This window comes from Chaetomium tenue (genome assembly GCF_020726465.1).
Source record: "Chaetomium tenue strain MPI-SDFR-AT-0079 chromosome Unknown F5144scaffold_6, whole genome shotgun sequence".
Lineage (NCBI taxonomy): Eukaryota > Fungi > Ascomycota > Sordariomycetes > Sordariales > Chaetomiaceae > Chaetomium > Chaetomium tenue.
This window is the reverse complement of record NW_027117334.1, coordinates 3292430-3314632: the sequence shown is the minus strand read 5'-3', so window position 1 is coordinate 3314632 and position 22203 is coordinate 3292430. Positions and strand designations below refer to the sequence as shown.

At 56.6% G+C, this 22203-nt stretch overlaps 6 protein-coding genes across 6 annotated transcripts; 3 read left to right on the top strand and 3 right to left on the bottom strand.

The window, feature by feature from the left end:
* Positions 1–913: 913 nt before the first annotated feature.
* Positions 914–9731, bottom strand: F5144DRAFT_595741 (uncharacterized protein; the record flags this gene model as incomplete). The annotated part of the gene is made up of 24 exons (XM_066790725.1): positions 914–1420; positions 1460–1498; positions 1535–1552; positions 1583–1703; positions 1734–1795; positions 1829–2117; positions 2151–2323; positions 2357–2362; positions 2402–2623; positions 2660–2718; positions 2752–2803; positions 2840–3034; positions 3071–3074; positions 3105–3247; positions 3281–3358; positions 3389–3847; positions 4244–4774; positions 4842–4881; positions 4923–5209; positions 6153–6154; positions 6346–6430; positions 6460–6720; positions 6808–9582; positions 9669–9731. The coding sequence occupies 24 exons, from the start codon at positions 9729–9731 to the stop codon at positions 914–916; spliced, it is 6471 nt and encodes a 2156-aa protein (XP_066640342.1).
* A 280-nt stretch (positions 9732–10011) lies between these two features.
* Positions 10012–12096, top strand: F5144DRAFT_583838 (acyl-CoA N-acyltransferase; the record flags this gene model as incomplete). Its single annotated transcript, XM_066789574.1, has 1 exon — positions 10012–12096. A coding segment is annotated over exon 1 (1412 nt), but the record flags the coding sequence as incomplete, so codon positions are not given.
* Positions 12097–14648: 2552 nt separating this feature from the next.
* On the top strand, positions 14649–16031 carry F5144DRAFT_606091 (mitochondrial ATP synthase protein 9; the record flags this gene model as incomplete). The annotated part of the gene is made up of 3 exons (XM_066791476.1): positions 14649–14760; positions 14856–15196; positions 15966–16031. 3 exons carry the CDS (start codon positions 14649–14651, stop codon positions 16029–16031), a joined length of 519 nt encoding a protein of 172 aa, XP_066640340.1.
* Positions 16032–16716: 685 nt separating this feature from the next.
* F5144DRAFT_583831 (BPG-independent protein) lies at positions 16717–18797 on the bottom strand. The gene is made up of 4 exons (XM_066789573.1): positions 18584–18797; positions 18134–18486; positions 17705–18077; positions 16717–17648 (listed from the first exon to the last, which is right to left on the bottom strand). The coding sequence occupies exons 1-4, from the start codon at positions 18609–18611 to the stop codon at positions 16843–16845; spliced, it is 1560 nt and encodes a 519-aa protein (XP_066640339.1). The 5' UTR covers positions 18612–18797; the 3' UTR covers positions 16717–16842.
* A 54-nt stretch (positions 18798–18851) lies between these two features.
* F5144DRAFT_615348 (RNA polymerase II transcription mediator complex subunit 9-domain-containing protein) lies at positions 18852–19714 on the top strand (the record flags this gene model as incomplete). Its single annotated transcript, XM_066791799.1, has 1 exon — positions 18852–19714. Exon 1 carries the CDS (start codon positions 19043–19045, stop codon positions 19712–19714), a length of 672 nt encoding a protein of 223 aa, XP_066640338.1. The 5' UTR covers positions 18852–19042.
* Positions 19708–21753, bottom strand: F5144DRAFT_583829 (tubulin binding cofactor C-domain-containing protein). Its single transcript, XM_066789572.1, has 3 exons — positions 21521–21753; positions 20578–21461; positions 19708–20414 (listed from the first exon to the last, which is right to left on the bottom strand). Exons 1-3 carry the CDS (start codon positions 21576–21578, stop codon positions 20190–20192), a joined length of 1167 nt encoding a protein of 388 aa, XP_066640337.1. The 5' UTR covers positions 21579–21753; the 3' UTR covers positions 19708–20189.
* Positions 21754–22203: the final 450 nt, after the last annotated feature.

Sequence of the window (22203 nt, the reverse complement as noted above, 5' to 3'; positions counted from 1 at the left end):
TCGAATGCCAGCGCGTCAGGCCAGCGACGCGCCGCGGTACGTCGAACGGCCAGCAGCGACTGTGGCTGGGCACTAGAGCTCAACGAGGTGGGATAGGGCATGGAGTGGTGACAGTGGTGTGCTTCTTGGGCATGCGAGATGACGGGGTTTCTGCGGCCGCCCTGGTCGGGTTCATCGCCATCCAATTATCTCGCAGCAACCTGGGTGAGTTTGAGAAGCCGCCATGCCAAATGGATGTCCTGGGCCGAACCCCGGCTTTTTGAGCGAGAGTGCCATGTGTAAGCGCCGTCTGGCGGGAACATTTTAGCCTAGCATTTTTGTGGACTGTGGTGTTTCTGGGGAGTCTGCGAAACAAGCGCGGGCGTTTCTTTATTGGGCAGCGACGGGGAGCAGTTGCAGGGCTGAGGAACCATAGCCAATCGATCCGATCCCCCACCAAGCGCTGAAACAGGCAAGAAGCATGGGCCCTGTGCCCTGTGTGAGGTCTAGACCGACTTCTCTTTCAACCTCAAAGCTTTCCTTCCCTTTCTGGAGCTTCTTGTTTCAAAAGCTTGAAAACTCGGAAAGCCATTGGAAGGTGCCAGCCAACCAGACTAGGCGAAGATACGGTGAAGAGCTCACCGAACAGGCATTCATCTCTTTTAACAATTTCTTTCCTTCTTCCGTCTCCCAAACCAGAACAAAACCTCATCTAGACTGCTGCATTCACAAACCATAAACGGAAACAAGGATTGAGGAGTCTGTAGATGATTACTCATTTCTGTTTCAAATAGTGCAGATATTCTAGATGCAGATGCACATGTACATCCAACCCCAACTCCATTCCATGTAAACACCCCTCCTGCAAGTATAATGTATGTAGTATGCACCACCTCTATATGCCTGAAACCCGCAGCCAGCCAGCCTACTCCATCTAGATATCCCAACCCATCTCATCACCTTCCAGCTCATCCGGCGTCAACAGCCGAACAATCGTCGGCCCTGTCCTCGCCGGCGTGGCAGCTTCCTCCCCCATAGCCACACTCGACGGGGACACCGATCCAAGCTCCTCCTCCGTCTGCGTCCAGGATTCCGCGCCATCGTCCTCCCACTCGGACTCCGGCTCCAGCCCGGGTCCGGGCTCGGGGGTCGGAGTTGAATCTTCGCTCTGCAACCGGATAATCTTGGGTGGTCGTACCTCTAGATCCCGGCTCGGTGATTGTGATAGGAGCCGCTTCCTCATCCCGCCGGCCTTGGCCCTTTCTGTAATGGCAGACGCCGGTGTGCTTGTCGAGGCTCTGCCCAGACCGCTTGAGGTGGCTGAGGTCGACCGCGAAGCAGAGGTGATATCGATAACCTCTTGGAAGGTGCTGTGGCGGTGGATGGTGGTGGTTTGTCCATCTGAGTCCGAGCCTGCGGTGAGGTCGATGATCTCCATGAGCTCGTGGGCGTCGCTTCGGCTGTAGATAGATTGCCCTACTGCATGCTCCTCCTTAACGGCCGCAGTGAGGTCAACAATCTCGCGCGGCGTACTGTGGCGGGGAGGGTATCTAACCCGCTCCACGCCCGACCTCTCCTCGCCCGCAGCGGACAGCCCCCCAACACTGGCCGCCACACCCACACTCACGCTCTCACTCAAAATGACGCTCGCACTCGCACTGGCACTCTCACTCCCACCCCTGCCCTCCCTCCCCGCACCACCACCACCACCACCACCACCAGCACTTCCCACCTCACCCATCCCCCCAACCCACGCCTCGCGCAACCGCAGCCCCAACGCCAGCGCCATCTGCCGCGCCACACTATTCCCCACCAGCTTCCACTGGTCCGCGGGGGTACCCAACAGCACCTCGCGATCAGGGAACCCCTGCGCGCGGCGGATCTCCAGCACCGTCAGCGGGCGCGGCTCGATCCAGTGCAGGCCCGTGGCGGCGCGCGCGTCGGTGGGCTGGCAGCGCGTCGTCACCATCTGCAGCACGTCGCCCGGCCGCACGCGCCGCCAGCCGTTGGAGATGCGCGAGACTCGTGAGGTGCGTCCGCCTTCGGCGGGGAAGAGTGCGCGTTCTGCGGGGGTCATGACGCCGCTGCGTTCGGGGTTGTTGTTGTCGCTGTCGCTGTTGTTGTTGTTGCTGCTGCTACTTCTGCTGCCGCGGTTGCGGTGGTTGCCGTACCAGGCCGTGGCGAAGGACATGCCGTACGGGCGGGTCGGGATGGCGGCGATTTGGTGGCGGAGCTTGGACGTGATGCCCCCGCATGTGCGGTGGTCGGGGAAGGCGATGGCCGGTTCGGGCTTGCCGTCGCCGATGAGGGGGAGGTCGGCGGTGGCTTCGGCCGCGCTGGTGAACTCGAATGGGGTCGGCTGAAAGGGGCGACTGACAAAGGGCTCGCCGTTGCACATCTCCCCGAGGTCGTGGGTTTTGACCGTCGGGTAATGGGAGTGGGACAGGAGCGGAGCATCGGGCAGGCGCAGGCCGGGGGCCGCGAAGTAGAGGAAGACGCGCTTCCGGCACTGCGGTGCGCCGTGCGACCAGGCGTCGCCCAGGATGAGCTGGGCCTGGTAGCCCATGCCGACGATGGCGCAGAAGAGCTGCGAAAGCACATCCTCGGAACGGTTGTGCTGCGCTTGGACGATCGTTGGCACGTTCTCAAGGATGCCATATTTCGGGCGGTAGAAATCGACAAACGACGCAAACGACGCCACCAGGGACTGGTTCTTGATCTGTGTCAGGGTTGTCTTGTCTTGAGTGAGGAGCGAAAAGCCCGGGCAAGGACTGCCGGCCGAGATAAAATCGACGTCCCCTGGGCGGGGGACGTTGTCGGCATACTTTCCTTCGAGTGCAAGCTGGAGGAGGTCGTCAACCGAGCCTAGGAATGGCTTTGCCGTTGAGTCTGGGCTGTTCGCCATGTATGTGTGAATAGCCCGGTCCCAGATGTCATTCGCCCACTTCATCTCGACTGCTCCGCCCTCCTCAAGCCCCCGACCGAAATTGCCGCTGCCGCAAAACAGATCCATGCCCCTGAGTTTTCGGAATGTTTCCCGAGTCGGATCGAAGCCCTGCCGTAGGGAGGCTGGGAACTCACCAAGCGGGACACATCTGTCTTCACCATCATCTGGCGTTTCAAACCGATGCGTGATGTAGAAGAGGTTGCCTGTTCCTTTCCTATCATACGGGGTCGGTATCGACTCCTCCGGCCTGAAGAAGCGAATGGTGCATTTCCCGATCACTCTGTCTGGCTTGGTTACCACGAGTTGATCGGTATAGACCAACTCATTCGGGGCGGCGCCTGCTTGCGGGTCGACTTGGTTCCGGCGTAGCAACTTCCGTAGCCGCACGAACATGTTATCGCCTTGCTTAAACACTTTAACCACCTCGTACGGCTCTGCGTAGGTCTGCGATGCCAAGAGTACCGCAAGCACAGTGTCGCCAGCCCTAAACCGGGGTTTCTCGGGGCCATGCGAGCACACCATGTGAGTGTCCCGTAGAGTCACCCAGCGGCGGCTCTCGATGATGTACGTCTGCCGCACAAAAAGCTCCCCTTTGCTCCCATCTGGACTCCCGAACCAATCGATTTCATGAACACCGAGAACCTCATGGTCCTTGACCCGGGACTGGCGGCCTTCCTCGCACGTGCAGTGATCGGAGAGGAAAAGTTCGTTCGGCCACGGGTACTTCATCATGCAGCAAGGGGTCTCGACTGGTCGGTAAAACCAGGTCACGTCGAAGCTGCGTGATCCGTCCTTGCCCACATGGACTTTTTGGACGAGGCCAAACCACCTGCCATCCTCTGTGGCGCCCTTGGACGCCATATTCCTCCATTTGGTGTCCGTCGTATCTTCGTCCCGGGGGGTCGAAATCGTGTCTCCGGCCTTGACACGATCAATAATTTCCAGCGGGAGGAAGCACTCTTTTCTGGCGCGGCTCCGCTTGTCTAACAGGAACCCATCTGGGCATTCCCTGGCTTTGTTGGCGGTGCCGTTTAATGGTCGTCGCGATTGCACCCCGAGCCCTGGAGTCGTCGTATTCCCGATCACTTTTAGGATTTTCCCGATGACCATGTGCCCGAAGCAGTTCTTCACGTACGGGGTCACGATTGTCGGGGGCGCCTCCTCGTTGCCCTGCACCACAGGCTGGAGTGGGGTCGAGGTTGTCAGCTTGTGCTCGCTGAAGTAAATGGTTTCCCGGAACAACCGCAGGGACAGAGCCTTCCTCCGCCCGAGCACACCGTTCAGCTCTTTCCAGATATAATCGATGTTGACGGCGACCGACGTGCGGTAGTCATCGCTGGGGTGTTGCCGCCGCCAAAGCTGGAGTTCTTGGGTCGGACCATGCGTCCCCGAAAGCCACTGCGCGAAGTGGGCGCGGAAAGAGTCGAGGCCGACTTGACGCCCTCGGTCGATCATGGAGGACGAAAAGTCCACGACGTGCTTCCCCAGATCTGCCACCCACACGAACGGGGTGTAGAACCTGAGGTACTCGAATGCGGGCTTGCCGAGACGGTAATATACTTCTTTTTGTGAGTTCAGTCTGGAACGCACCCAGATCTGACCTCGGGTCGTCGGGTGGGCGATCCCATAGTTGCCGATTGGCAACTCGGAGACCTCGACCCTTTCCACGCAATGCTTGACACCGCCAATACTGAGAACCCCGTCGAAGAAAAAACGGTCGTGGCCTTGTTTCGTTGCCAGATGCTGGAGCGGACGCATCTCGAACGGGTAGAGGACCGAGTCCACATAAAAGCCGAAGTCATTCAGCTCACATTCGATAAAGTCCCCTTCGCCTTGGCCCCCCGCAAACTCCAAAAGGGCGGAAACAGCGTCTCCTTCCTTGGTACGCGGATATGGGGGGATTTGGCCGTCGTACTGTGACCTCGGATGCACCAGGGTCGACCTCGGCAGGTCGACTGTAATATGTTTGCTTCGAGGATGTTCACGCTCCACCAACGTCCCCGAGAGCAAGCCGGCATTGGTAACGAGGGCCGGAGACGAGGGTTTTGATGGCTCCCTGGACCGGAAGCTCACATCCGGTTGTAGGGGGCAGTCCCTGTCTGGCGCTTGAACCAGAGTTGATCCATTGACCTCCTGATCTTCAGCCTCGGAGCATGGCCAAGGGTTGAGTTCTGGTAGAGGGCCGTTCGAGCCCGGCTCCCCAACAAAAGCTTGTTCATGACCGTTGGTTTGTGACGAGATATTGGTGTGGGGTGGACCTTCGGAGGGCCACGTTGTCGATACCTGCATCAGGAGCTGCTCAGTAAGGAATAGAGAGAGCTAAGACGTGTTGTTATAAGACTGCCTGTCGTTCAAGTCTGAAAATAGACTGCCGTGAGAGAGGGCGGATGGGTCGGGGATGGTGAGAGAGGGAGGAGTGGAAAAGAAGCGCCAACATGTGAGCGATGCGCCTCTCGCAGCCAAAAGTGAGGCCAGCTTATAATATAATGAGCATGACGCTGAGCGGTGATATTGGTATTGTAGAAATTTGAATGATGAGTGGGGAACCAAGAACAAAGAAGATTTTGAAGAATAGGAAGATGTAAAATGAAACCCAAACCGTTCGCATGAAGAAAATAATCAGAAAAAGAATGTCCACTGCTTAGTCCTGCGCAATGCTCCCAGCAATTGACCGGAAAATACAACAAAAAACAACAAGGAATAAGCGATGATAAATGCCAGCAATAAAAGGCCATCCAAGTCCGAATGTTGAGATATTCCACCCAGATTCCCAGTATTGTACACAATGAAACAAAGAAAGCTGTGAAGTACCTCCGAATGAGGCGCGTGCCGCTGGACAAACGCGCATTGTGACGCGCCGTGGCAGGGGCAGAGGATGGGGCCAAGAAACCGAATTGGCCAATACTTTTATGTTTGTTCACGAGGATGGAAACCCATTTGATGCAATAATGCGGCTACACAGTAGTTGGTTGGTGGATATCGTTAACTATTTCTCAGTTAACCGGATAATTGATGCTTTTACGAAGTACGGTTTTCAGCAACCAGGAAGGAACCCCTTCCTTTTCGTTTTCGCTCTTTCTCCCCTGTCCTCTTTGCTCTTCTTCTACCAGTATATACATAGAACACCCTTGCGAAGAAAGGGAGGAATAACCATAAACAAGTGCATTTGCACACATCGATAAATTACAGAGGATTGCGAGAGAGTCGTAAGGGATTCGTCATATACAACTGAGTCAACTATGATACATCATTGTTACACTATCCATAAGCCTCTTGCCTCGGCCTGTTGTTCATCATCGTGTCGCTGCTCGTGCTACTGGGTCCGCTGCCGTAGCCTCAGACCTCGAAAGCTGGATCATCTGCCTCAGCCGCGGCCAGCGGTCAATAACCACCAAGTCTGTTTCCAGCTCGGGGCGCACCTGGTCCTGGTCCTCCTCCTGCCATTCCTCCATGGGCCAGAACCAGGTACAGCCCTTCTCCCGTCGCATGTTTCCGAGCCGTTCCCTAAGCAGCTCCATCTCGGCCGGCTCGACCAGCTCCTTGCCCGTTTCGGCAAAGTAGACGATCGTGCGCATCGTGTAGTGGTAGTCGAGGCTGTGCAGCGTCTTGGCCTCCTCGCGAATGTACTCGCGGTCCCACCCGTCCAGGAGCCAGTGCATAAGGCGCACCATCTCACTGCCGTCGCCACAGCACGCCAGCGCCATCATGTATCTGTAAACGGGGCGCCCGACGACGTTATAGCGAAGCATTCCCGGCGTCACCCCACCATCATCCACCTCTTCGTCGACGTCATCCTCCTTATCGGCAACGCCATCTTCGTATTCACCACGCTCCCCTGACCCGGCGGGGATGGGCATGGCCAGCGCCGCAAAAGTCCTCACCGCTATGCCGTGTGCCCCGGAAACCAGCTCCTCGATCGCGTCGGTGCACGAGATGTACGGGCGCGGGACCATCTTGCCGCCTTCGCCCCGCTCGAACGTCACCAGCTTCAGCGCCTTGCGGATCATGAGGCAGAGCGCCTCGAACGAGACCGGGTCGATGCCCTTGGACGCCGTCGTCCGCTCGTAGATTCTTAGAAAGGCCGCCAGTGTCTCTATGATGTTGAATTCGGCCCCCTTGTCGCTGTACAGGACCTTGGTCCCGGCCAAAGCTTGCATGATCATGTGCCATGGCACTCGGTCGTGGTGTGAGGCTTTGGTGTTGCGCGCCTGGAACGCCGACGCGAGCGCGATGGCTTCGGGGATACAGTCGCCTGGCAACACTTGGAGGGCGTCTTCGGCATGTCCATGCGGACTCGGTGGGATCGAGTAACTCTGATTCGGAGCCCTACGGCCAATGGGCCGCTGCCCCGTTCGTGTTCTTGTGTGTATGCGGCAGAGCATGGTGATCCAGGCGTTGAAGACCATGGGCGGAAGTTCGGAGAGTGCTTGCAGCTGCTCACTACTCGCCTGCGACGTGGGCACCCTGAGCATTTCTATATTGCGCCTATACGGGCTATCGTCCAAATATCGCAGTGCCATCTCTCTTGATGAAGAGTTTCGAATGAGCACCGCAAGGCAGAAGTCGGTCGGCCTGATCTTATCCTGCTGCAGCATGATATCGTACAGTTCCTCTGGGCTCGGCGGTGTGAGCCTCGCAATCTCAAACTCGCTGAGATTTCCGTTTTCCACCGGAAACACCTCCTTCACGTCTCCCGGTCGAATCGCGGACGACCCCACGGCCGGCCGAGCGTAGAGCCTCTCGAACATTTCTCCATAGATTTGGGCCGTCGGTCGAATACCCGGCTCCGGCGGGTTCTCAAACACTATCCAGGCTTCCCGAGCATTTCTCGTTGCCCTCAGCCTCGCAGCCCACTCGGAGTAGATGTTTTGGCTGGCCAGATGGCCAGAGAAAAACGCTGGAGGTATCGATTTGGTCTGGACTGTAGGTGCTTCACCAAACATCGACCCGCCAAGCGCACTCAGGGTTCGGTCAACGGAGTCGTCGCTGTAGCCCGCGGCCCGGACTAGCATGCCCGCTTTGGCACTCCTGCTCAAATCATCTTCAGGGTCCCGTCGCTCGTCTATCCCGTCCAAGGTCCGCCGATAGGGTGGCCATGTCTTGGCGGCGCGATCCGCGTTTTTCGCCTCGCCCTTGGTCTTCTTCAAGGTGATTAGGACCGCCCGGACGGCGCGGTATCCGTTTTTGTCCATGACAAGCGGCGGCTCGGCTGTGGCTGCGAGCTGCAACAGGTGACGCTGGCCTGCCCAGTTGTGTTCCATGTGGTCAATGGGGCGGACGCGTGCTGGCCAGGAGAAGTATTGGAGCGACTTGTTCAAGACAAGAGATCGAGCTTGATAGCCCGTCAATGCCCGCGCCTTACTGTCGAGGCGCATCGTGCCGATGTAGTCAGCTGTAAGACGTGCCAACAAGGGCGTCGCTGCTGGCCACCCCTCTCGGCAATGGTAAACAAGGCGGTAGAGGAAGACCAGAAAATGCCACCACGTCATAGCTCGCCCCTGGCCCTTGTACGCTGGGTGGTCTAGTTCGTCCTGCGGCCGGTCTGCCAGAACATAGTTTTCTCTCAAGAAATGCAGCAGCCCGAGAAAGCTAGCCGGTTCCTGGATCTTCCTGTCCTTGGCTATAAGTAGCTGAAGGAGAAACAGGGGCTTGCGGCATTCGCTCTTGAGGAGCCTCTGAATCTGCAGATCTCCAGACTCGGGGGAGAGGATCCATAGCCACTGTTTTATATCGGCCTCGGACACACCTGTTTGGTTTTCGAGCTCTGCCAGCCGGGCCTTCCACTCTTGAGCACCGCCCAGATAACGCTCCATCTTCAATTCCACGCCGCGCTGACGGGCTAGAAGCACATGTCGGCGAATAAAGGCCTGCGCTGTGAGCACCGGAAGACGCAGGCTTCGGTTGCCGGCAATCGCGCGCGCCAGTCTCCATTGCTGCGGGGTCCACGCTCTGTTGCGCCAGCGATGCAGTATCCCGATCACTTTGGACGGTGAATAGGGTGGATAGTCATTGCTGTAAGGAAAATGCTTGCCAGCATCTTCCAACTCCCACTCCCGGCCAAGACGCTCCTCAGCTTGCACTACCCACAGCTCCTCCTGTTGCTCCCGCTCTGTCATGCCATCAAAACCTATTGGTAGCGCTTTTAGTTGGGCCGCATCCGTTGGTAATTTGAGGAGCGGGAGCTCGGATTCTGGGCTTTCAGGCCCTCGCGGGTCCGGTCCTGGCCCCCTATCACCCGCCATACGGAGGGCCGCTATCTCGTGGTCTTGGCTCAGCATCGCCTGTCGGCTTTGGAACAGATGTCCGCGTGCTTCAGCGGTTAGTTGCTCGAGGACCTTGGATAGCAATTCCTCCGACTCCACTTCCGATGCTTTCTCGGCCTCCTTTGCTGCTTGTAGTAACTTGTCGAACACATCCTGTTCCGAGGGTCGGGGGGGATGGTCCTGGTGGACATCGACGGGCTCTCCTGTTTTTGTAGCGGCGTCCAGGCGCAAGTGAATCTCGTTGGTCGGAATTGTGTCCTTATTTATCACCGTAGCGGATTGGCCGTCAAAGAGTAGCTGTCCCGGTTGTCGGGGTCGGGTCTCTGTCGTCGATTTGGGGCCATCATGACTCGTTGACTTCCGGCGAAGACTAACTACGGCATGGCTGGGCCGCTGAATGGAAAAAAGGGTTAGTAGCCGTCACCAAAGAGCTATATCAAACAAAAAAAGAAGAACCAAGAAAAGATGCGACAACGTACAAGACGAAGGAGGGCTCTTGATCTCTCAGCCTGTCGCAAGGCAGTGAATCGCACACTAAGCATTGAATCTAGCGCCCACTCATCGTAGCAGAAGCATCGAGCAGCTGTAACCGCAATAGCAGGAGCAGTTGCGTTTTTGAGGCGAGGGTCTTCGTCGTAGCAGGAACATTGAAAATGTTGAAGCATCAACTTTCTGCATCCAAATTTGGATACTACACTGGCATGACTGGCTGGTCTTCAGCAATGCCCCACCATCAGTTGACAGCAAAACCTCAAACCCATCTGCGGCTCTCAAAAAAGTTGCAGGTGGACAGGCACAAGACAAGGGTCCATCGCCTTAGCCGCACACTAACCCAAAAGAAAGGTCTTGGCATACTCAATTCCCCAAATTCCGCTCGAACCCCTGCAAGGATTAGTTACCACATTTAGACTGGAGCTCCCCCCCATTTTCAACCCGCGTGCAACAACACAACAACGGGAGCACCCGTACACAAGTGACGCCATCTCGCACGCACACATGCCGGGCCACCTCAAACGGAAACGCCCTAACGGGGGACCTGAGCCCTCTACCGCTGCTAGAAACACGGTGGCGACAGTTCCTGCGCCCGCAGCATCACGCCGAGCGACGCGACAAAGCTCAATCCCCCCGCTCCCCGTTCCCGAAGACCCAGAACCAAGACGACGACGACGAAGGGTACAACGTGCCGGTGGTGACAGGGCCGGTGGTGACAAAAATGGACCCCCCATTGAGTCGTTGCCACCGTCCCTTTCCCCGCATGGGAAGGAAAACGTACTGGTCCACGTGCACTCCGGACGGTCGCTCCGAGCGACTGCGCATCATGTGCCAAAGCCGCTAACGCGAATGGCCGGGCAGAACGCCGTAGAAGCGCCTGCTTCTGCCCGCCCTTCTCGCTCCAAACTCAACCTTTCCAAGGTAACAAAGCTATCATCTCCCATTCGAACCATCACTATGCCACCACCCGATACACCACAACCGACCACACCTTCGCGCTTTGCTCAATCGGCAGGACGCGGCCGCAACCAAAGTAACAATACACCACTAGTTTCGCAATCGGTTTCGCTAGGACGAACCACGCCAATAACTATGACGACTTCAGCGACTCAACCAACGCAAATCCCGAAGCGAAGTCAAACCCGAGCACCCAGCGATGCTGCGAAGAGTACCGACAGCGCAACACAGCCGGATCGCAATATTGATAAGGTTATGCTGGGTGACATTTGTTTCCCGGCCTGGTACTCGTCGTACTACGGCAAAGAGCTGCTCGGTGGCCTCTCAGGCAACAGCGCCAAAAGCGGGAATGGAACCAAAGCCAGCGGAAACCTGGCAACCTCGCTCCCGTACGAAGGAAGCAAGGACGACTCTAATAAGGCAACAACCCACGGCCGACGCGACCGTGACCAGCCGGGCATCATCAGCATGCTTTACGTGTGCCCACGGTGCTTTAAATACTCCAAAGAACTAGTCATGTGGTGGGAACACGTGCACTGGTGCGAGAAGCAAGCTTACCTGCCAGGTAACAAAATTTACGCACATCCTAAGGGCAAGCGGACCATAATGGTGCCCTCAAATTCAGCCCCCAAGCAGAGCAGAGGCAAACGCGGCAGCGTCGGCCAGAGAATGGTCCAAGAGGAGGTACACGACGAGGGCGAATGGAGCATCCGGGAGGTGGACGGCGAGGACGACACGCTCTTTTGCCAGAACCTGTCTCTCTTCGGGAAACTATTTCTCGAGACCAAATCCGTCTTCTTTGATGTGACAGACTTCAAATACTTCCTCTTGGTCTACACATCACCAGCCACCCCGCCAGCCGCCGCGGGCGCTACCAAAATCGAGGCACCGCCCAAGGACGAGAACAGCCGCAGTCAGATTGTCGGCTTTTTTTCCAAGGAGAAGATGTCGTGGGATAACAACAACCTGGCCTGCATCCTCGTTTTCCCACCCTGGCAGCGCAAGGGCCTGGGCTCACTGCTCATGGGCGTCTCGTACGAAATCTCGCGCCGCGAGGGTGTCATCGGCGGACCCGAAAAACCCATTTCCGACCTCGGGAAACGGGGCTACAACCACTTTTGGGCCGGCGAGATCTGCCGCTGGCTTCTCAGCCTAACACCCGCAACAACCTCCCCCGCAACCTCGGCCGCCGCCCCCGCCAACGAAGGCGCCACGGCCGCGACAAGGGGAGAGCCCGAACTCGTCGTGGACGTCGAGGCCTGCAGCCAGGCGACCTGGATCGCGCCCGACGACTGCCTGGGTGTGCTGCGGGAGATGGGTTTGGCCGGGGAGGCCGGCACGGGCCCGCCGCCCGCCTCGCGCGCGACGAGGGCCGCGGGCGCCAACACCGACGCCGCCATTGCTGCCGCGGAAGCGTCGTCGTCGGCGGCGGCGGCGGAGCCCGCGGCGGCCACGGACCAGATGGTGCGCAGGGTCCGCATCTCGCAGGCGGCTGTGCGGGAGTGGGTTGCCAAGCACAGGGTTAGCTTGGAGAAGGCGTGTGACCCGGACGGGTTTGTGGAGGGGTATGCCCTCAAGGGGAAGGGGAAGGCGGCGGCGGAGGAGGAGGCTGTGTGATTCTTTTTCTTTTTTTTCTTTTTCTTTTTTTTTCTTTTTCTTTTTTCCTTTTTTCTTTTTGTTCGATCTCTTTCGTCGGCATGGGATTCATTGAGGCGTTGGTTGGGTAACTACGTATAGGTCTAACTCGGGATAATTCTGGCGTTCAGGGGGGTCGGGATGTATTTTTCCAAACTAGCGAACTGGTTTGGCTGGCAATTATACCCGCGTTCGAGTGGAGGATCTCGAGGAATGGCATTCATCGTTTTATTCAGCTTCTTGTATACTTTATTTTTAGGAGGACGGTTTTAGCCACACTTCGCGTCCGGTTTTGTTTATCGGGGGCTGGGTCATGGGACTCTTCTGGTGCCCAGAGGAACGGGGCTTTTTTTTCTCTTTTCCGGTTTTTGGTTGCATTTTCTGCTTGGGCGGCATGGCATGCATTTAGGTAAACAAGGCCCCAGGGGCTATTCAAGAAGCTCAGGGGCCTGCAATTCAAAACCCTTGTTTCGCGCTCGTGGGAGCTGCTTCAATCGACGTGAACTGTGCGTCTATGACCCTCCAACCAGAGGAACATACATGTTGACGTGTAGGCGCCGCAGTCGTAAGACTGCAGTTGTGGTTACGAAGGCTTCCGCCCCAGCCAGCTCCTCCCTTTCACAGAACAATGATAACAAGACTAGCCACCTATGGTGTTGGTGTGTATGTCGGTGCGTCCGAAAGGACTCCGCTTCGAAAAATAATTAATTGATACTCGGAAACGAACGCAACTGTTCCCTTCGTCAAGGCCACCCGCACGCAATAATAGTAGAATGATTTGGGCTGAGAGACAGGCATCGCCGCCGCTTATCAAGTTAGCTGACCAAGGTCACCTTGCAGGACAACGCAGCACGAAGTACACGTCACATAGCAACTTGTGGCATTTCTGGAGAGATACATAGGTAGTGCCGAACATGTCTTGCGTAACTCGAGTTGACCGCTAGAACCAGGTAGCCAATTGTTGTTATGGCGGTTGCTTTTGTCGCAGAAACGGAGTCGTCAAGACGCTCAAAAAGCTTGCGTTATCTTTTTGGCTGTCGTTTGAGTTTACGTTTTCTTGGAGTTGGGAACCATGAGACAAGTAGGTAGTTTTAACGTCATTGCTCTTTAAGCCTATGGAGTTCAACAGAGCGACGAATCTTTGATAGATGCAAAGCCGAGTTGTACATATTTAGGATGCAGTCGACGTTCTCCTGCCCCGAGCTTCGGTTGACGTGACATTCGGGCTTCTATTTTCTATTCTGTGCAACCGCCACACCAGCCTTGTGGCTTGAAACGGCAGTTATCGGATCGGCCGCCTCAAGCATGTCGGGCAGCCGGAAATCCCCGTCAACGAATCACATCGCGCCCCGGCAGATCCGACCCGAAAGATGCTGTGTAACCTTTGCAAACACGGTTTCGGGTCCGTTGAATTGATTGGTGGCTCAAAGGGTCAGCTCGGAAAATAACCAAAGCTGCCCTGTTTAAGGATGTTTTCGTTGTTTCCTCATCTTATGGGACGAGTGTGGTTGTTGGGATGCTCTTGAGCCACTTGCATCATCACTTGTTGCCGTAGGTGCCCCTCACGCCCGAAAGGAGGAGAGGCATTTTTTACCCATATCTTTGTCGTCATCCCCCAGCCCCTGATGCCGTGGTGGATTACCTGTGGAACCTGTGCCGCGGTGTTGACGACTGGGAGTCGTCCTTTCGAGGCAAAGTGGGGGGCCCGTGGGGGCATCCAGGGACCCTGGTCAAGAAAACAGGAGCCTCATTGCCTGAGACATCAAACCCGGGCTGAAAATTTTCGGCGACACCAAGAAGCAAAAAGCTCCGTTTGACTTCGAGATCCCAAAGCTCCAGCAGCTTCCAGGGAACGCTAAACGGAACCGTGATAGCTTCCACAGTTTATGGGCCCATCGATCTGTGTCCACCGTGAACAATTGCAACAGTTTTGGTGATATTTGTCGAGGAAGAAGACCGAGAAGCGGCTCAGTCCCGGGGGCCGATCGACCACGGTTTTGTGTGCGCGCCGCGTCCGAGATTGCCCGACCATTTCCCAAAGTGCCGCAGCAAATTTTTCCTTCTTTTTCTCACTGCTGTCCCAACTTGAAGCGGTGACCCACCGCAAGCTCCAAGTGGAGAGATTCCGCCAGCAAGCACCGAATTGGCCACTCACGTTGCTCCTTTCTGTTGGTCAAGCCCGTTGCCCGGACCAGCCCGAGGTTCCGCTTCCCCAGCTGACCACCTGTTCTTGATTTTCACTCTTCCCTTCCTCCTCTTTTTCCCTCTCCCACTCAGTCGAGCCATCGCCTCTGCCTCAATCTTCAAGAGTCCCATCTCGCCAGCCATCCCCGACCCGTCTTTGCATTCTTTGCATCCTCTTCCCAACAGTCACAATGGCCTCCACCCGTGTCCTCGCCTCGAGACTGGCGTCTCAGATGGCCACCAAGGCTGCTCGCCCGGCCGCTCGTGTCACTCTTGCCAACACCAGCAAGCGGACCCTGACTGGTAAGTCTGGCGCGCCTATTGCCGCAGCCGCGAGGATGCCAGTACGATCCGGACCAGCGATCTAACCGATGAATTTTTTTTGGGCATGTTTGCAGTTGCCAGCAAGTCGTCCCCCCTCCAGGCCGTCAAGCGCCAGCAGATGTCCTCCATCATCAACGCCACCACCCGCCAGGCTTTCACCGTCCAGCGCCGTGCCTACTCTTCTGAGATCGCCCAGGCCATGGTCGAGGTCTCCAAGAACTTGGGTATGGGTGCTGCCGCTATCGGTCTGACTGGTGCCGGTATCGGTATCGGTCTCGTCTTCGCCGCCCTCCTCAACGGCGTTGCCCGCAACCCCGCCCTCCGTGGCCAGCTGTTCTCGTATGCCATTCTGGGTTTCGCTTTCGTCGAGGCCATTGGTCTTTTCGACCTGATGGTTGCCCTCATGGCCAAGTTCGTAAGTATCATCCGCAGCATGGCAGTGGTCGATCGATATCGGAACCTGAGTGCTGACTGCGGGCCAGACCTAAGCGTATCTCCTCCGCATCCGGAAGGGATTGGCGTCGGTGCCTCGTTGGGAGGGATCGAGCGCCTGTACATAATGGGGATAGGGGAACGAGATGGGAAGGGATTGTACGAGAGGCTCGTAGTTCCCTGCGACTTGATCGCATCGCATGGACTGATGAGACGGGCGGAAGCGTGCATGGGATAATGGCGGGGAATCGCATCACAATAGACGGGGCCATATAGACCTAGATCGGGAGAACTCTCCAAGGCGATCCGACCGTCTTGCTGTCGGCACTGCCGGCACACCTTGTACATTATCCACAGCGATTCTTCTTTCCCAGCCCGCTGGGGAGAACACCACAAAAATTTCCTTTTTTGTCTCACTTTTGAGTCCAATTCCTCCTCATCCTGATCACACGTACAACTCGAACTCTGTATCTAGAGATCACGAGTCAGGTTGCGGCCTTTTTGGTGGATTTGCAACATGGCTGCACTCGCAGTAATATTGAGGCGGCCAGACACGAAAGAGAAGGGTCTAACTACTGCAAAGAAACACGGCTAATTGAAAACAACGAGTGGATAGACAAATATTCAAACTCTTGTTGGTGTTTTAAACCTCATCGACTGCTCGCTCCACTTTGGCACGCGAGTTTTCGAGCGGAGTTGTGGTGGTCCACGATCGGTTGCTCCACCGCGAGTCCACTTGAACCGCTCGGTAGCGTCTCCCCGTTAACCAGGGCCCGCTCACAGATGGGATGCATCCGATGTTGACATTGGCGATGTAATGTTGGTGTTGTTGACGTTGTCGTCGAGTATTTTGGAAGGAACACGGTTGAAAATGAGGGGGGAGAAGCGGAGAAAATGGGTTGAAGTGAACAATTGCCGGGGACGGACCTCTTATTTGTTGCAACTCGTGCACCCTTTCCGCGTCGGGTTGTTCCAGCGTTGGGGTCGCCCGCTGCTTCCCTTTTCGATCGTTCCCCTCACGGCTCTCATGCAACGGAAGGGAGGCGCGGTCTTGCGTGTCAGGTGATCTCTCGAGGACGAGGTATCGTCGCCGCGAAATATTGCGGGGAAGATACTTGAATGATCTTCCTTGTAAGTTGTGGCAGCCTCCTGCATCTCAGCACCCCCGTCCCCCGCTTTCCAGACTTCGATTTGGGAGGACGGCAGGCAGGGGGGTGTCATTGCCACCGTGCACTCCATGCCTGGCTGCGACCTTCTATATTGCCGGCTTGCCGATCGAATCATCAGAGCGAAGAAATCTTGCGCGCAATTTTCCGTGAAGTCCTGCCTTGGACATTGGGTTAAAACGCCCTTGGCCTAGGCTGTGAGAGGTTGGGAACTCGGGGAGTAATTGTTGTTGTTCACCGGTGCGGTTGAACTAGCCTGGAAACCAGCTGTCCAATTTGGCCTAGACTACACCGGGGTAGGCATTCCTTCGCTTGTTTGCTGCACGAACACGGTGGTCACTTGGAGGGAGGGACAGGGGCTTGTTGTTCATTTCATCATTCGTCGCGCAAGTCTATCATCTACATCGCATACCTGTGTCCCTCTAGTTCATCATCATCATCTACCATCCCAACGCCACGTCACCTATGCCCTGGTGAGAAGGTTCGAGCCCGTCATCTCCTCGGGGACGGGCAGCCCCATGGCCGCAAGGATGGTAGGAGCGACGTCTCCCAGAACACCGTCCTCCTTCCTCAGGCTCCAGCCCTCGGGGGCATTGGCCATGATGAAGGGGACCTTGTTGGTAGTGTGCGAAGTCTTGGGCTTGCCATCAGGGAACTTCATCTCCTCGGCGTTGCCGTGGTCGGCAGTGATGAACAGGATGTAACCATCCTTCTTGCAGCCCTCGTAGATCTTGCCGATAGCCTTATCCGTGGCCGCGCAACCGATGATGGCGGCCTCGTAGACACCAGTGTGACCAACCATATCCGGCGGAGCAAAGTTGTTCATGACGAAGGGGAACTTCTGTTCCGACATGCGCTTGCATACCTGGTCGGCAACACCGTCGGCACTCATCTCAGGCGCCAGGTCATACGTCGCAACGCTCTTGTTTGATGGCACCAGATCCTGAGACTCGTCGCGCGTCTCAAGCGGGAAAACCTTCTCAACGCCACCGTTGAAGAAGAAGGTGACGTGAGCGTACTTCTCGGTCTCGGCGATGTGGACTTGCTCCACGTTCTGCTTGCCGAGCCACTCGGCGAGAACGTTACCCATGTGCTGGGGCTTGAAGGCGATCTCGAACGGGTAGTCGAGCTTGTACTGGGTCATGGTGACCAAGTTGATCTTGGGGTAGGGGAAGTCGGGCCTGGGCGACCGGTCGACATCGCCCAAGAGCTGGGTGATTTGCCGGACACGGTCAGACCGGTAGTTGAAGAAGAAGACGTTATCACCATCTGTGACAAATTAGTGTGTGGGCGTGGGAATGGCAGACAGCACGCCGAGTGCTTACCCTTGATGCGGCCCTCATCTCCGCCAACGATGATGGGTTTGAGGAACTCGTCCGTCTCTCCTTTCTCGTAACGCTCCTTGACAGTCTTCACCGGGTCGTCGCTCTTCTCGCCCTCGCCAAGAATAAGGCCCTTCAGGGCCAGCTCGTTCCGCTCCCATCTCTTGTCGCGGTCCATGGCGTAGTACCGGCCGACGACGGTGGCGATCTGGCCAACGCCGATCTCTTCGATGGTGGACAGCAGCTCCTCCATGTAAGCGGCGCCGGACTTGGGGTCAGTGTCACGGCCGTCGCCGAAGAAGTGGATGAAGACCTTGGGGACGCCGACTGCCTTGGCAGCCCTGAGAAGGGCATACAGGTGCGTTTGCTTCGCATGCTGCAAGAAGACAGTCAGTTTCTGCCAGGACTGCACCTCGTGTACCATATACTAACCACACCACCGTGGGACACCAGACCACAAAGGTGAAGGCGCCCATTTCCGTTCTTGGCCGCATCGAGAACCTTCTTGATCACATCATTGTTGCCGAGCTCGCCCTTCTTGACGGTCTGGTCGATACGGACGACATCTTGCCAGACGACACGGCCGGCGCCGATGTTGAGATGCCCGACTTCGGAGTTGCCCATGAGGCCCTCGGGGAGGCCGACGGCCAGCGAAGAAGCGTCGAGTTCGGTAAAGCCGGTCGCGCTCTTAGAGAGCTCGTCCATGACGGGAGTCTCGGCGGCGGCAATGGCGTCGCCATTCTTGGGAGATTCCTCGGTGGGGATACCCCAGCCGTCAATCACGACTAGAAGACCGCAACAACATCATGATCAGCCATCCCAGCTCGAGATATATCAGGACGTAGCAGGCGACGAGCGGGTAGTCTGGGCGACGGGACGTACTCAGGCAGGCCTTGTGGTCGGGAGCCATGATGTCTGTGGAGGGTTGATTGACTTTGGGTTTGGTGGTGAAAATGGCGTGGGGATACACTTCTGGACGATTAAAACGGCGCGTCAGGGGAAGTCAATGGAGAGGGCGGGAAAAAAGTCAGAAAATGCACGACCCAGCCGCACCCATTGACCGGACTTGTTGAGACGGGATGGCGGGGTCATCGCCTGTTCCTGGTGCTTCAGCGGCTACCCCCACCTGACGTAGGGCCCAAAAGAAGTTTAGCGTCCCGCAACAGAGCGATCACCGGCATGCCAAGCTCGTGTCCACCCCAAAATTAAACATCCAACCTCAGCAGCCAAGTCACCCACGCAAGCTTGAGGAGAGCTACCATTGGTACCGTGGTTGAGGAATCACCTAGTACTCCAAACCACCCGATTATTGAGAGACGCGATTGCAGCCGACAACCAACAATGGCAACGCATCTCCCCGCGGGGCTTTCCCCCGACTCGGTCGACGTGGTCACAGAGCTATCCTCCATCATCACCCGGTTACGCGCTGCGCAACAACAACAGCAGCAACCACAACAACAATCCACCACAGCCGCAACCTCTGCCCCCGGCACCAAACATGCCACGGGCGTGACAGGAACAACACCTCTCCCCAGCGCAGCGACACCGAACGCAGGCAACTCAACCCAACAACACAACCACCCTTCATCATCAACAACAAACCAGCAACAACAACACCCACACCCCCTCTCGCACGCCCCCAACAACACAGGCACAACCCCCAAACCCAACCACCCCACCACTACCAACACCACCGGCACCAACACCAACCCCAACCCCGACCCCGACACGCAACTCCTCTCCGTCAAGGAGCTCCCCTCGGCCACCGACGGGCTCAAGCACAAGCTGCAGCGGGCGCGGGCGGCGGTGCGCACGCTGGGGGACGTGCGGCGGGCGGTGGCGCAGCAGGAGGCGGAGATGCGGGCGCTGGAGGGGCGGCGGGCGGCGCAGGCGAGGGCGTTGGGGCGGGCGCAGGCGGATGGGTTGGTTTTTGTGAGGGGGGGGAGTGTGGGTGGTGGTGGTGAACGGGGGGAAGGGGGGGAGGGGGAGGGGGGGGAGAGGATGGTGGAGTGAGAAGGGTGGAGTGAGAAGGGGAGGAGATATGCAAGTGGGAGATGGGAGATGGGAGATGGGGGTTTGGGAGATAAGGAGGGGGGGGAGGTAATGGACTCGTTGATATTACATAATATGGGTGGCGTTCTGGAGGGTTGGGACTGATTTGTTGCGGTTTGATACCAGGTTTGATGTTTCTTTTTTTGCGCATACCATAGGGAACGGGAAAGAACATTGGGTTTCCTACTTTTCGAGTCTTTTATCATCGGGACGCAAAGGAGGACACTCCCGGGGCATTTGGTTCAAAATAGTTCAATTTAGAGCGTGACCGGGATGGCTATCCCAGCTAGTGACTAACTGCCTAGCACCCACCAACCGGCCCGCAGTGGAAATCATCGTTGATTTATTGAAGCCTTGAACGGCCAGCAAGAATACACTCCCTCAAGGGTCATGTCTCGGCAAGGTGCTCCCTTTGCAACGACCCAACGATCCAGCCTCAGTTCTTCAGCTCGACCTCAGGGCCCTTCTTGACACCCAGGCTCTGCAGAGTGGTGTCGATGATGACATCAGGTTCGCCGGCAAGGGCCGTCTTCCAGACAGCGTCCGGGATGATCTCGGACTCGGGCAGCAAGCTCCAGTTGGGGGAGCTGAAGGTCTTGAGCCACTTGAAGTCATCGACCTGGTCGTACAGGTTGGCCTCGGCCTTGTCCTTGTCCGTCAGCTGCACACACAGGTTTGTTAGTATATGTTTATTCCCTACTAGAAAGCACATCTCTCTTGCAACAGCAATAGCACGAGGAAGAGAATGAACAAAACAGAACGAAAAACAAGGGGAGATGGACCAACAAAATAGAGAACAAAATGGGGCACAAAAAAAAACTCACAAAAATCCCCGGTGCCTTCGCAAATCGCACCCCCTTGCAGTCCTCCACAATCGGGCGGCTGACGCAGTGCAGGTAAAAGACAACATTGTGGCACTCGTGGATGCGCACCTGGCGGGCCACCACCACGACCACGCTGTCGCGCACGCCCGTGACGTGCACGGGGCCGTTGACGTGGCCCGCCACGATGGCGCTGTCCTGAATGTCCTTAAGAGTCAGGCTGGCGAAGGGTGTGCCGATGCATGTGTCCGCATCGGGCTTGTCATTTCCGTTGCCGTTATCGGTATCTTTAGTGGTGGTCCAAGTCGGGAGTGACATGTCGACCACGCACTGGTGCAGGTTGGTCAGGGTGCCGGCCGAGGTGGCGCGAGACGCTGAGGCTGGGAGCGTGATGTGCACACGGATATGGTCGGCCAGGTTGATGTCATGAGCCTCGGAGAAGGAGGGCTTGCGGATGCCAATGCCCAAGCCGTCGGGCCCCAAGCTGGCAATTTCAGCATTGTAGTTCTTGGTAGAGCTAACTGGAGTGGAAGCCTCAGTGGAGGTTGCCTTGGAGGCGAGATCAGTGTAGCTGTTAGAATTGGTAGTCAGGTCTAGACGGCGGGCGTCGGTCCTGGCTGCGGTATGGTTGTCGCTATCGGGACGTTTCTTGAAGCGGAAACGGCTCTTGGAAGAGGTGAACTTGGCTGCTGCCTGGTTGACTTGAATCTCAAGTGACTTGACTTTGTCGAAATAGCCCCGCTGGTCGTAGGCAGGTACAAACTCGATGGCATCGGCCACCTCCTTAGACAGGCGGGAGATAGCGCCGAGGATGTGCTCGACTGCATCCTGTCGCACGCCGCCCACGGCCGCGAAGTTGGGAAGCTGGTTGATTTGATCTTGGATAGCTTTATCATTCCGTTAGTCGATGTGGAATCGGTCAAGTAATAGAGCAACGAAAACTTACACTCGGCTGAGTTCTGGAACTGGCGGTAGAACCGCTCTTTGGGATCTGTTGTATTCATCGCGACTAATCGATCGGTCGATAGACGGTGAGATGTGATTTAATGTGAAGTGGTCAAAGTGATGGTATCCGAAAAGACTGAACGAGTTAGTTACGAACGATTCACAAGTCCCCCTAAACATGGTAGAAAAGAAGAGATGGTTGATGGGAAAGGAAGGAAGCCATCTCTCACCTTTCGAAGCGGATTAATCAGGTTGCCCGTCGCAGGCGGAAACACGCAAACCCAGGCGACTGAGGTCAGTTTCAAATGTTTGTGCCGAATCAAAAGAGTGAATGGGGTAGCTGTGACAGCATTATGCTGAAGACACCATCAAGTCCTGAATCCCTGAATGATCGTCTGGCTCCCAAACTCCACGATGCCTGCTCGTGCCGATGTCAAGTGTGCATCCAGTCGGGGGTCTTGGGCCGTGTGTATATTTATTTACGCGTTGCCTTCAACTTGCCACAGATGGAAAGGTGGTGGGGTAAGGCGAGTCACAAGCAAAGTTCGCGGGGTCAAGTGTTGAACTGTTGGTCCGGGCGCTGCTGCAAGTGGCGTGTTATGATGAGCCTGAGCAGATTGAAACTTGGGACGAAGTTCCCATGGCAACTTTGCTTTATTAAATAAACATGACCGCTGTGAATGG